At 35.2% G+C, this 14,654-nt stretch overlaps 1 protein-coding gene across 1 annotated transcript in view; it reads left to right on the top strand.

Annotated features, from left to right (window-relative positions):
• ADAMTS19 (ADAM metallopeptidase with thrombospondin type 1 motif 19) overlaps positions 1–13,624 on the top strand; it is a 248,696-nt gene extending 235,072 nt beyond the window's left edge. The window contains exons 22-23 of the mRNA XM_078067553.1: positions 11,236–11,413; positions 13,249–13,624. Coding sequence (XP_077923679.1) covers positions 11,236–11,413; positions 13,249–13,400 — 330 coding nt within the window. The 3' untranslated portion in view covers positions 13,401–13,624. The remainder of the gene's footprint in view (positions 1–11,235; positions 11,414–13,248) is intronic.
• The last annotated feature ends 1,030 nt before the right edge of the window (positions 13,625–14,654 follow it).

The raw sequence follows: 14,654 nt of genomic DNA, 5'->3' as shown, positions 1-14,654 counted from the left end.
AAATAAATAAATGCAGATACAAGAACATGTATTTAACATCCTTTGGATTGGAAAATGCAAGAGGATTTTTTTAATCCACAAGGCTTAATTATACTGTCTTCTAAATAAATCCTTGAAAAATTGCTAGACTTATAAAATAATACTGTCAATGCTCTTTTGCTACATACCAGGGTATCTGTAATTTCACTTTATAAATCATACCTGAAAGCATTTCAGTAAATAAATATGACTTAATTAAAAAATTACTCTTGATGTTCTTTATAGGGTATAGAGCATGGAACATGCCAAAATTCATTTTGGGGACATTGAGTGTCAGTAGGTTGTTGGATGGGGATGGAAAGTTTCCACTAAAAAATACAAAGAAATTTGATAAGAATGTTCTAAATTCAGTAGTCTTAGCACTGTTTTTTGCTTAGATGTAGTGAAGTATATGTTTACCAAATAGAGGATATCCAGAGATAGATAGAACCAGATCACCAGGACTACCAGAGAAAGACATCTTTAAAATGCAAGAAACATACACAAATGAGTAGCCAGTTAGAAAGGCATCATATGGGGTCTTTGGATGCAGAATGTAACAAAAGGGAAAATTATTTTAACAGGTCCCTGGTTTTGCTTAAGTTTGTCTGGGGCACCCAGAGAGCCTAGGAGCACAACCAGCATCCATCTTGTATGCCAGAGAGCAGTTCCACAGGCCCCCTAACCTCATTCCTACAGCTGTAAAATGTGCCAAAGCAACTGTAGGTCTTTCTGAATATCACAGTGCTCTAACTGTGCAAGTAAAAGTAGTAATCCAGTGTCAGTGATGCAGTGGTCCAAATGGTGCCTAGCCCAAAGAAGAGTATTTTGAGCTACTTAAAATGAAAGATCTACTTTAGAGACAAAACACAAATTGATTGGATTAGAAATATATAAACCTGTAACTTTATATACTATATACAGAATATGTACAAGTCCATATAGGAAAATAAAAGTAGGAAACACGTTTAGATATAAACACACACATGCACATGCATGCGCGCGCGGCTTCAGGGCTCAGAAAGGCAACAAGAGATGTTGATTGAGGGGTGCCATGGGACAATCAGAAAGCTCCATCTACGGGGAGCAATTTCTACTTCTTTCTGCCCAGGTGCCTCCACATATCTGTTTCCCCATACTACTAAGATTGGATGTTATCACACTTTCTTTTAACCAATTTGATAGGTGAGAAAAATGATATCTCATTTTGAAATGCACACATTCTTTGACTCAACAACTCCAGTGCCAAAGATTTTCCTTACAGACATTCTTACCTAATTTGCCAACCGTATTTATGAAGATACTCATTGCGGCCTTCTTTGGCACAACAAAAATTTGGAAACGACCCATATGTCCATTAACTAGTTATATAAATCATAATACCATATTCAAACAGTAGCATACTGTAGTTTTTAAAAATATATTTATAGATAAATACATAACGATGGGAAGGTTTCTCCAAGACCTACTATTAAGTGAGCAAATATTATGCAGAAGAGTCATATAGTATGGACTGAAGTTGTTTACATATATGATTTTTATACATATTAAAAATTTGGGGGTGCCTGAGTGGCTCAGTCAGTTAAGCATCCGACTCTTGGTTTTGACTCAGGTCATGATCTCAGGGTCCTGGGATCGAGCCCCATCTTGGGCTCCATGCTTGGCATGGGGTCTGCTTGTCCCCCTCCCTCCCCACTCTGCTCCTTCCCCAGCTTGCATGCTCCTGCTCTCTCTCAAATAAATACATAAAATCTTTTTCAAAAAATTTTCTGCACAGATATACAAAGAGTAGTTTATTTGAATTACATTGGAAAAAAGGGCCTTCTGTGCTTATAATTCTACCATATCCATATATTACTTTTAATTTTATAAACAGGTTAACATTTTCTGTCTGAAATTAAAAGAAAACTCATACTTTCCTAATACTCAAATATTTTCAGGCTACCATGTCAAAACTGACTGATGTCATGGGTATAGAAAGATGCCGAGAGAATATTACAAAATTCCTAGGGAGGGGAGAAGATTGGGATCTGTAAGAGGTATGATAGCTCAGTGTATGGAGTCCCACAGCCTTGGGTTTGAATTCTGGATCTTCTGTTCAGATAAGTTAATGAATCCAAATGAAATAATTCATGGAAAGTTCTTAGCATAGTGTCAGATACATAGTAACCAAGTAAATGCTGGCCATTCATATAGTAGTGTAAGTAGAGATGAGGAGAAATGGTTGGCTTTGAGAAATTGTTTTGAGGTTAAAATGAACAGAACTGGGGTTGGTTATTTGTGGAGGGAGATAAGGAAGAAGCAGGTATTAAGGTATTAAGAAGGACTCCCAGGTTGGCTTTCTGGTCTGAACAATTTGTACGGATGATTCTTCTGTGATAGGAAATAGGAAACCCTAAGAGAAGAGTCAGGTTGGAGGGGAAAGATTTCCACTTCTCTTTTGAACTGTTTCATTTGCCTGTAAAAGACTTAAATACTGACATCTAGTAGGTAGATCAGAGAAGAGAAATTGGGATGGAAATATAAATTTTGGAATCATCCACATTTAGATGATGTTTAAATTTTTCAAGTCTAATTGTGCCCAAGGAGGGAGTGTAGCTAGAAAAGGGAGTGTAGCTGGAGAGAGTTGAGGGAGAGGCAGGCTGTGTCTTTATTCTCTGCCCAAACTTCAGTTGCCCTTGGACTCCGCCATCAGCATGCCAAGAGTTCCTCAAATTGTGTATATTTGAAACAAAATTCCTCATTTTATTTCCTCAAACCATACCCCACTCCCAATTTCCTTTTTCTTGAAAAATGTCAATTATCATCTTCCCAGCTCCTTGGGCTGGAAACTATCCTTGGCTCTTCTTCTTGATACAAATAGGGCTTTGCTTCAGTTGTTTTTTGCTTCCAATATAATAATGCAGTCCTTTTTATTTTTTTCCCCCAGGATTAGAGTAACAGTTTCTAATGTGCTTCCTTCCCCGAGTACTCCTATTTCATACCCATCCACTCACAGGGATGACTTCATCACTCTATCCTATAGCCTAAGTATTTCCAGAGAATTGCCTTTTGATACTCATGCTGGCATTCAAAGCTTTCCATATTCTGGTCCTAACTTACCTATTGAGAACTGTCTTATTATTCTCCTTAATTGGGTATCTCCACTAAGCTGAGGCCTGAGCAGTTTGTACTTGTACATTCTCTGTGTCTTTGTTGAAATATCTTCACCTAGAATGTGTTTCCTCCAATACTTGAGTCGTTCAAGGACCATCTGAAGTGTCTGATTTTTCAAAGGCTTCCACAATAAATGACAGAATTTCTTTGCACTTAATGACTATGTTACTTTTTCTCTGTTAATTATTTACTGCCTTATGTTGTTGCTGTCTGATTAAGAATATCTTGGGACACCTGGATCCCTCAGTTGATTACATATCCGATTCTTAATTTCAGCTCAGGTCATGATTTCAGCGTCCTGGGATTGAGCCCCACATTGGGCTCCATCCTCAGCAGAGTCTGCTTAAGATTCTCTCTCCCCCTGCTTTCTCTCTCTCTTTCAAGTAAATAAATAAATATTTTTTTAAAAAAAGAATATTTTAACCCCCTTTACCCTTCTCACAAATCTCTCTGCGTGACCAGAATATTGCATTATATTTAGTGATGTTTATTGAATAAATGATCACTAAACTTTTTCATCAAGTAAGCAAAAAATGTAGTCTACATCTAAACATTGCATTTCTTTTCTTCTGATCCATTTTATTTTCTGACTCTAATTCTGTAAGAACTACAATGTCGCATATATTTTACTACAAAAGAATTAGTAACTAGCTTATTTTTCTTCAGGAAAATCAATCAGTATAATTTTATGTAAATATATGACTCCCTTGACCTTTTTCTGTATGGTGGGTCAAACTACTTAAAAAATGTGATTTTTTTTAAAAAAAGAAAGGTAAATCCACCCTTATTTGAATAACATATTGCTTAAGCCAAAAAAGTGCTTAACATTGAGCTTTGAGGTAGCTGGTGGACTTCTTCTGCATTCTCTGGAATCCATGTGACTGAAATTGCTGCCATCAGTTTAGATGGCAGTTATCTAACCTGGAAAGAAAGCAGTGGATGAAAGCAAAGCACACTTACGAATTTTCTCTGTGGCCTGGCAAATACTTGGTTTATTTCAGGTTGGCATAACTTAAAGGTAACTAACATAGTGCTCTCTGTGCTATTTTAAACCAAGACTTTATTAAAACAAACAAAACAAAACATACACACTTCTCTCACATGGCCACAGAGGGATCTGATCCATTTTGGACACAGAATTGTTCAACTAGACCTGGAAAGCATTTTATTTGAAAAGGAAATTCAATCGCCGTCATTCCAAACAGTTCTCTCTGGTGGGAAGATGTTTCACTGGAATGATAGAGATAAAATAGAAATGTCTCAATAGTCTTTTTTCACCTCTCCAACACCGTGTGATTCATAGGCTAGCAGAATCGCAAATGTGTTCAAGACTCTGTGTTTATTAATTGCTTCTTAATGCAAAACATCTTTTTTCTTCCATTATTGTGGTGATCAATGTGTACTTTGATATAAAAAGTTATTTGGGGGGTTAATTTGATGGCCCTTTCATAACATATTCACTTCTCTGCTACTCATTCATAAGCTATTCGGCTTGATTGTGCCACACATTTCCTTGATTTGCTCTAATGATATGCAGACATTTTCATTAAAGAGAAAAGAATAGTTGGAACTGTAGAACTAAAAGATGAATTAATTAAACACATATGCAAAAAAAAATCCTCAAACGTCTGACCTCTAGGAATAGATTCAATTCCAAATACCCATGTGTTAAATAAGGCAGATGAACTACTTTAAAAAGACGCTGAAACACTGACCAAAATACATAGCAAATCTTAAAAAACAAACCTAACTTTTGTTCCTTAGTATGCTTGTTTCACACTCACTTTATTAAAAAGTTGAAAGATGGACCTGCCAAACATATACATAAATGAATAGGAATGCTGTGCTAATAATTTCCAGTAGAAGTCATCATTTACTTTCCTTATGAGGTCCACTCTCCACTGCGAACGCTAATTCACTCTTGTTAAACCACTCTGGAATAATCCACTTATTCCCAAAGACAAATTATCCAAGTCAATGCTGTTAACCTTGTTATAGATTGGCACTGATCATTAGAGATTATATCAGGTTCTGTGAGATTGCCTATTATATTGGTTTCAAAAATTTTTTTGAACTCTGTTTGCCAGTGACAATTTTCTCTTAATTTAGGAATTCCTATTTCGTACAGAGGCCAGCTGGAAATGAGTAAAGCATTACAGAGCCTTCCTTAGCTGTTGGCCTAGAGAATACACATTCTCTCCAAAATATATATCTTTGGCACAGTCTAGAAGGAAGGAATCTCGGGTAATCTCTCTGCTGGCCAAGTGTGAGAATTATTATTTTTAACCCCTGAATATACTGAAATTTTGTTTGTCTTTCTAAGGAACTCAAAAGCAAACCAGGGTTAGTTATGTTTGTTAGGCAACAAAACTGCAAATAAATATCTTAGGGTAGCATTTTTACTGTTGGGTTTTCCGCCTCTTTGGTGTGATGTTTCAGAGGACATTTGACAGCATTTACACCTTGAAGAGTTTTACAGTTTAATATGCACAGATTAATAGTTCTATAAACTCACTGGCAAACTAGTTGATTATTTAACTGAGTCTACAAATTTATTTATACTACACTGTCCTGGTGTGTTGCCAAATCCGAGTTATCTAAATATCCAGGGTAACAAATAACTAGCACCAAAACATTGTCTTTGTGACTATTCCAATGTCCTGAAAGGAGAGGTAAGAAACTATCATTTAACCAACAATTTTAAAGTTTGGCGCTTTACTACAGAATCTCCATACCTAAGACTAGATGTGGAAGTGGTTTTTAGCTCCATGTTCAGAATCACGTATGCAGAGTAGATCTACTTGATCTCAGAACCTATCAAGCACAGAAGCACTGTAAGAATCAGAGATCAGTGCAAAGAATGAGAGTCTCCTCTCTACATAGGTGGGTAGTTAAGAGATATTTGTGGATATGCCATTTATAAAGGGTTCTTAAGTGAAAATAACTTTTCTAGAAGTACGTAGATCACTTCTTAGACAAGAAGAAAACAATGTTCTTTGATGAATTTAACAGAGATATGACACTTGGTAGATTTTACCATGAGCTGTTATGGAAATTCCTACATGATTCATGAATTTTCAATTGACAGAAAGATAATTCTATCACATTGCAAAAGTAGATTCAAGTAGTGCGATGGACAAGAACCTATGAACATTGGGAATCTCTGAAAATCATTCTCCTCTGTGATTTTGACACTTCATAAATTTGTATGTGGCTATTTCTTGGTGCTTATGTAGCTCTTTTTTTTGAATTAAGCATGCTTTACTTATGTAAGTGTATTACAGAGCACATTTGCTGTCATTCACTACTATTTAGTAAATTTATGTCACTCAGCATAATGGTATTCATAGAAACTTTAGGGAACAACACATGTAGATTATTTTTAAAAGATGCAGATTCTTGATAAACATATTCAAATCTATCATAAAAGGAATATTTCTATATAAAATAATGAGAATTTAGCAGCAGAGTACACTCATATCTTCTATGTAGTATTCGATGCATCAAAAACTTATTTATACCACTGTGCTAATTAAGACCTAATTATCTTCAATCTTTCAAGATTAGACTTGAAAACAAATCATTTCATCAGGCATCAATAAAATGTCTCAAGATATACAGCCTTTTCTTGAACACCTTCTCTAAGGTGTTTACATGTTTTTCAAAGTCTTAAACCAAGACCTGAGCAACACTGTCTAATAATGCCATAAATATTATGTCAGGAGTGAAATGTCCATGGTAAGTTTCTCCCTGCAGTTCACAGGTTGGGCAGTGCCTCAACACTCATCCATCTTTTGTGATGGAAGGAAGGATTCCACACCTTGGCCTACCCATGAGATGGACTTCACAGCCATTCAGAGTTCATTTCATCTCTTTCTATAATAATGCCACATAGTTAAGAGTTTGTTAAGAAAGTTTTTAGTGTGTTTGTTTTTCCTACGTTTTTTCTATTTCCCTTCATGTGTTTGCATTTAGGCCAATTCATAAGTTTGTGAAACCAAGCTGGTCCCTGTCCACTGCAGGGCTATCATCTAACTCAGTACGAATAACTTTCCAAGATTTATATCTGTATCTAACACCAGGTCATCCTTGGCCATTTTTAGAAAAATATATGAGCCAAGGAAACATCCACATACGCTTCCCCCAACTTGTACATCGCTTGCTTCTCCAGATATTTTTCTTCCAGTTAGTTTAAATGAAATTTTCTTAGCTAGAATAAAGTCTGTTAGTTCTTATTACCTGGCACAAGAATGACAGAAAGAAAATAAAATTTCAGGTAATAGAAATGGTTATAAGGTTCTATAAATGTGTATCTCGTTTTAAAAGAGGATAAAGCGTTCTTACTGATTTGCCAACATTTGTATTCATGGTTCTCATTTACTAAATGACTTCCCTAATTATTTTAATAGTCCAAAATGTGAATTATTGAGAAAGTTTCCCTAACCATGCTTAGTGTTTGGTACGTAAGGTACAGTGTAAACATAATTTAATCCAGTGTTAGAAGTTGTCACTAATGTTCCAGGGCCAGGAAGGATTTGTTCCATTAAAAGAGAAATCTATGGTGATATTATCTAAAGATATGGCCCATGTGTTCCCAAGTTCAGGGAAGGTCATAATTTTCTCAAGTAGACTGAAATGATGCATATCACTAAGTCAGTAAAACAAATTTCACTTCCAGAGAATTTGGGGCTCATTTTTTGGTGGGAAAGAGAGATTACCAACACTAGTTCTCCTTGTACCTTGTTATCTTGGTCAAAATTAACTCCAAAGTCATGTGAGCAATTTTCTGAACGGTTTAAGTTTGTTCTAAAGATGACGGTTTCCTTTTTACTCTGGTAAATCTGGGACATCAAGGTTGCATTTCCTGTTCATAATTAAAGACTTCTAGTTCATGGAATTGATTCATGAGGTGCTTTGTTTCAAAGGTCCTTCCAGGCAAGATTAACTATTGAGTTTTTGTCAGACAGTACAAGTCTCTCTATTTAAAATACTCTAGTCAGGGAACTTTCCTTGTAAAAGAAATATCAAATGGCAAGTTATCAGGTACACCTTGTGTTTCTTTACCAGTTGCTGGCAAATTAATGTTGACATTTTAGCGTTTTAGCCTTTAGTGGAAGTCTAGAGTGCTGCCTTGTTTCAAATACATTTTAAATTTACTTGGTACTTTTGTGAAGAGCAAGATTTAGAATGTATTAGATAAATACATTCTATCATCTCCCTTATCATCTAATACATAGATCTACCAGTAAAATGTCTGTAGATGAGGTGACTGTATGCCCCAGATTACCCAGGACTGTCCAATGTGTGCTTGTAGTATAGGAATAATAATTTTAACCACTTCTATTACAAGTGCCCTGATTTGGGTGAGAAATTATATGCTCACCCTGTCTCAAGACAAATCATGCATGTGAATTGTCTTTAAGGCGAACAAGTTTATCTCCTATCTTATAACCTGGGTCATAGCAAAACAAAACAAAAAAGCCCTTCTAATTCACTAATGTTTAAGTTAATAGTAAGATACGAGGATTAGAGGTCCATTGGGCAGGATAGGGACAAGAAAAGATATCTGACTATTAACATAAAGAGGAGTATTAGCAATGTTCTACTATCAAGTAATGCTTAAGCATCCGATCTCTGAATTTAGTATATGTGAGTTGAAATTCCAATTCCACTACTTCTTAACTATAAAGCTTTAGGCAATTTATTTCACTTATTTGAGCCTCTATCTTATCTGTGTAAAAGGAATAAAACTAGTATTCATGGGCTTCATATGAGATACCAAAATAATTATGGCCTAACACAGGCCCTGACATATAATAAATATTAAGTAAGTGCTAACTAGTGTTAGTATCGTATGAAGTAAAATCTTCTGGAGGGAGTGGTATCAGTTTCCCTTGATCTTAAAGCGGCAAACTGTCGTTCTATAGGGCAACTCATTGTTTAAAATACTAAACAATCGGGGAAAAATTAAAAATTAATTAATTAATTAATTAATTATTAAACACTTGGCTAAAAGTGGATGAAATTGCCCAGCTTCTGCCTTGTTTCATAATCTGTTTCTGAGTCCATCTGTTTTATATGTTTTAGTGTCTTGTTAATAAAGTTTACGGATGAAAGCACCAACTCCATCATATTTTTTTTTTTTATTGCTGTCTTTATTTTCTGCATGGGATCCTGAACATAATGGGTGATCAATCAATTGGATATTCTGAGACATTTAATCAAACTATAATCTTGACAGAACCTGTACCATACTATTGTTGGCTGGCACACTAAATGACTAGATGATGAAATTAGAGAGTCATTCCTGTTACGAAGCTTCACCACTTAACAATTGCCCCACTACAGTCACTTTTCATAATCAGTGATTGGGAATTTTTACTTTCGTAGTAATTTAGACCCGAAAGTGTAGTTATAATCTACTGCAATGCCTTCCTAACAAAAAGGAAAAATAAGTCCCAGGTCAATTAGTTGCACGAGACAATATTAGAGCCCAGTCTCGTCATTTCAAGGCCAGAATTATTTTGGCTTTTTCTTTTAACCTCTGTCTTTAATCATAGTGACATGATTTGAAGAACTATCCACCTGTTTAGTAGTATCTTCTATAATAAAGTAAGAGCTAATTTAGAAGATACCTTGTGATTTCAATTGTTTTATTTCAAATATCTGTTCACTTTTCATCTATAAAATTTTTACCAAAATGTATTTTATAAAGAAGGTTATTACTAGTAAGAGCCTGATTTTTTTTATTACTAAAGTATGCTAATGAAAATTAGATCCTAAGGCTATTAGACTATTTTTTCATTTTCATTTTTTATTTTTTATTTAAAAAAGGTTTTAGACTATTTAATTTTGTGATAAAGCTTATTCTGTTAGTTTCAAAGGCAGAAATGATTCTGTTTTACTTAAATGAATTATAGAACTTCCATTTTTTCCTGGATACTATTTTCGTTTCCAGGTTATTCCCAGATTGTTACAAAACTTAACTTGCATAAGGAATGCAACTAACATCTTTTTCTCTTATGAGTTTTCAAATTTTATGAAAGGCACTATTTAACCATTATCTGCTAAAATTATATATTTTGAGTCATCCTGTGTCAATAGTTACTTTTTTTTATTTTTTACAATCCTGAAAAATGATGTGTTACTTTGATTTGTTCATGTCCTTTGGAGTTGATATAATTCTTTACAACTATTTGGCTACATAAGGCTAAATCTTTACTATGCAGAAAATAATATGATTTGCAAATAAATCATTATTTTCAGAAACAAAGCCGTGTTTACTCTTTCACATGTAATTTTGATCCCATAGAATAGTTGTATTTTCACAGTCAAATAAGCATCCGTTTATTTGTGTAACAAATTAAATCTGGTGATACATTTGGACCCAAAATATTTGTCTAATAAAAGACCATTGTACATCAAGTGTGTTCTTCTTTGTAAAATATGTTACAAATGAAGAAAAGTCCATTTAGCTAAAGTATAAGGAATTTATTAAAAGGATATTTTATTTAAAAAAATCCAGGTTATGGGCACCTGGGTGGCTCAGTCGGTTAAGCGTCTGCCTTTGGCTCAGGTCATGATTTCGGGGTCCTGGGATCGAGCCCCGGGTCGGGCTCCCTGCTGGGCGGAGAGTCTGTTTCTCCCTCCCCCTCTGCCCCTCCCCCTGCTCATGCTCTCTCTCTCTCAAATAAATAAAGTCTTCAAAAAAAATAATGAATTTGTTGCAAACTAGATATTAGAACTTTAAACACTGTCCACCTCAGTGCATCCCTGGTATCATTCACTGTCTTTCCCTCCAAGTCATGCTGTCCCCCTTTCTTTCTCCTTTACTCACCTATGTCCTTCATGACCCAATGCTGTGCCTGAGGTCAGCCAGAGGTTCTGAACAGCGGCATGCCCAAGTTATGAGTATCGACATTTCTGACCCCCGTTTTGCATCAACTCTGGATGTTGTGACTCATGTTAAATTTTAAGGAAGGGATGGTTGGGAAAGGCGGCTCACAATCTAGAAAAAGGAAAGAGCAACAAGGACTTTTAACACATCTTGTATCTCTCCAGTGCTCAATCACCTGTGGCAAAGGAATGCAGTCCCGTGTCATCCAGTGCATGCATAAGATCACAGGAAGACATGGAAATGAGTGTTTTTCTTCAGAAAAACCTGCAGCATACAGACCATGCCACCTTCAACCCTGCAATGAGAAGATTAATGTAAATACCATAACATCACCCAGGCTGGGTAAGCAGACCAAAAAGAGGATGGTTTTGAGAAACATGGAAATGCTCATGGCTTCTTCTGTTTTGCATAGTATTGTAAAGTTAAGTTCTTAATCTATAGGAGTTAGTTTTGTTCTGACTAAAAGGGATATATTTAACTATAGTTTAGGGCAAATGGTCAGGGGGTAAAAAATCCTAAAGACTAAATACTTAGGATTCCTGAAGCTGTCTCCTCAGTGCCTGGTCCTGGAAATACGAATGCCACACCTCTCAAGGTCATCTTATAAAGGGTTGCAGGATGTAACCATGTTTTGGGTTCTGACCAGATTCGTGGCAGAACTATCGACAAAGGTAATGTCTCTGGACAGGTGAGGTTGTGGTGTATATCTTCAATGTCTCCATTGTTAATAGCCGTCCTTTTGATCCTGGGTACAAATTATCCTTCGGAGAGACATAGAGTAAAAATGACTTTCAAGAAGAGTGGGTACCTGGATCTAAACCACTGAAAAAGAGGTAACAGTTTTGAATCCTTAAGGACATAATATTATATACAAATAAATGCTAGTAACATATTGATTTACATAGTTTCTTATGTTATAAATGGTTTCGTATATACTCTCAATTCGTGTTATTCAATCTAATCTATCCTCAAAAAGTAGATTATGTATTTTAAGTAAATATAGCCTGCACTTGCCTAAAAAAATTTCGTAAATGAATTAGCTTTTATTTCTTTGGCAATTAGGGGCTTTTAACAGCACTGCCACCTGACTGTTGTTGGGTTAATTTATGTTTAACACCTTCACTTTTAATCTGTTTGTACAACCTACAGGGTAACAATTTAATCGTACAGAACGATATTGCTAAAATGAAAGGAGTTTCATTGTCTTAGATATTTTTTGAGCATAGGATTCAATCAAATGGAAAAGTCTGGTTCTTCACAGAAACACAAAAATTCTCTTTTTCAAGCCAAATAATTAACATTTCTAGGAAATAATCAGTTCAAGTAGAATTAAGAGTAATTAAGACAAAAAGTTAAGCAATCCTAGAGCAGATGCCCTAAATCCATGTATTCAGAACAACATAATCCCTTTCTCTAGCAATTAGCTGGAGTCCTTCTTGAAGTATCATGTGGCAGAAAACGATGGATTACAAGTAAAATTTAATTAAAATTGCATTTTCTCTATTTATTATTTTTTGAAGGTATATCCCCAACCACACAAGCACAGTGGAAACCCTGAGGTTTTAAAAAATAAAATAATGATTCATCTTAGAATGGTGGCAAAAGAAAGATTCCACATACTTAATAACTGTAAATTTCAATCACTTTTGATAATCAGCTCTGATTTTAAAGATGTGTGAAATCAAGATCCCCAGATAGCCCACCTAGTATGTCTGCTCTCAAAGAAATAAGGAATATGAAATAAGTGTGAGCATATTCGTTTTGCTATTTCATCCATAACCATACTTACTCATTTGTATCCCATAAAAGTGGATATAGCGAGCATAGTCCTTTTTTCTTTTTAATCTTCTCAACTAAAAATCCAAAAGAAGCTTAAATGAAAGCCATACAATTGAACCTTAAAAGCCATTTGTATTACAACTCACCGAATTTGGGAAGTCTAGCTTTAATGAGTCTGAAAGAGCTCCTGAGTAAGACCATTATTCATTCATTTTATTCCTTATCATAGGATGTGTGTGTCTGTGTGTGTTTCTTTCTCTCTTTTAAGTTCCAGGAGGCAGTACAAATGAGTCAAAGTGAATGTTCAAAATCCCCCCACTTAAATGCTTGCTGTTTGTTTCTACTCCTGACACCTAGGATAGCTGCATGCATTGAGTTCCCTAATTTCTGCTTCGCAGCCGCGCTGACGTTCAAGTGCCTGGGGGATCAGTGGCCTGTGTACTGCCGAGTGATACGCGAGAAGAACCTCTGTCAGGACATGCGCTGGTATCAGCGCTGCTGTGGTACCTGCCGGGACTTCTATGCCCAGAAGCTGCAGCAGAAGAGTTGACCTCAAGCAGGCTGGCTGGCTCACAGCGCTTTGCAATTACATTATTTATAAACACACACACTAGCATGTTTTTCAGGCCAAATATTATCAGATTACATATAATTTAATCGAATTAATTTATTTTTGTGCCTGCCGAACATCCAGTATGGTGTTTGTCTGGGCTATACAAACATTTCGACGTATACTATATGGCTTCATAAATAATTTTATATGAATAAGTTGGATCCAGTTTCCAGAATCAAAATAAAAAGGGAAAAAAAAAAAGAAAAAAGAAAAAAACAAGATCATTAGGCTCTAAAAAAAATTTTTTTTTGTTTCAGTTAGGGCTCTCTCTAAGGTGCTCTTCTCTCCCTGCCAATACCATTGAGTTATCCAGAATGTATACTAACTTAATGTAATCGTTTAGTTATATATGGAGAGAAATCATTTTTGGTTTTTGGTGTCTTAATGCAGAATTAGCCCATTTTCTGTAATCTACAGGAAATGTGTAAACATAACAAACCTCATCGTGTCGAACAGGTTTTTAGAGAATGTATTATGAATTTGGTTCAGACTTAGAAATATCCATAGGAAAAATTCTACTGTAATTATAACCTTATTTTAATAATGGAAAAAAAAGTCAAAATAGAGACTTTGATCATGTTCATGAACATCTACTTGAACACAAGTATTTTAACAATGAAACACTGTAATGATTTACACTGAATCACCATTGCACTGTTGATATAGTATAGAGAAATCAGTATAGAAATGGTAACATCCTACAAAAATATGTATTATTTTAACATGTTGTCATTAGATTTTAGCTTTTTTTTTAAATATTTTGAACAAAGAAAGCAGTGATCCACCCGTCTCCTTGTATCTTTTTAGCAGATTTATAAAAGACTATAGTACTTAGCCTCACAAATCATGAGAAGATTTACCAAATATTTTTCAGCTTTTCCCCTAGAAACAAGAAAAAAACAAAACACTTATAATACTGTGGTAGTTTCATTGTGTTTTTTCCTTTTGAAAACTAAAAAGTTTTACAATTCTGTGAAACGTTAAAAGAACCAGCTTAAATGTTTTCTTGTGAGAAAATGTTGTACATGATTCACATGATTTCTTAGATTTTTTTCAATAAAATATGTGAAGCTTCCTGTTGGGAGGCAGTTCTTCATAGGTCTCTCACGTCTCTACACGTCTCGGCACTGTCTTCTTTTGTTCGGGAGCGTCTTCTAAGGAATGTTTGTGTAATGAGCAGCCTGGAAGATC

Source organism: Halichoerus grypus, chromosome 2 (genome assembly GCF_964656455.1).
Source record: "Halichoerus grypus chromosome 2, mHalGry1.hap1.1, whole genome shotgun sequence".
Taxonomy (NCBI): domain Eukaryota; kingdom Metazoa; phylum Chordata; class Mammalia; order Carnivora; family Phocidae; genus Halichoerus; species Halichoerus grypus.
Note: the sequence above shows the minus strand (reverse complement) of the source record. Positions and strands in the feature narration are given on the sequence as shown.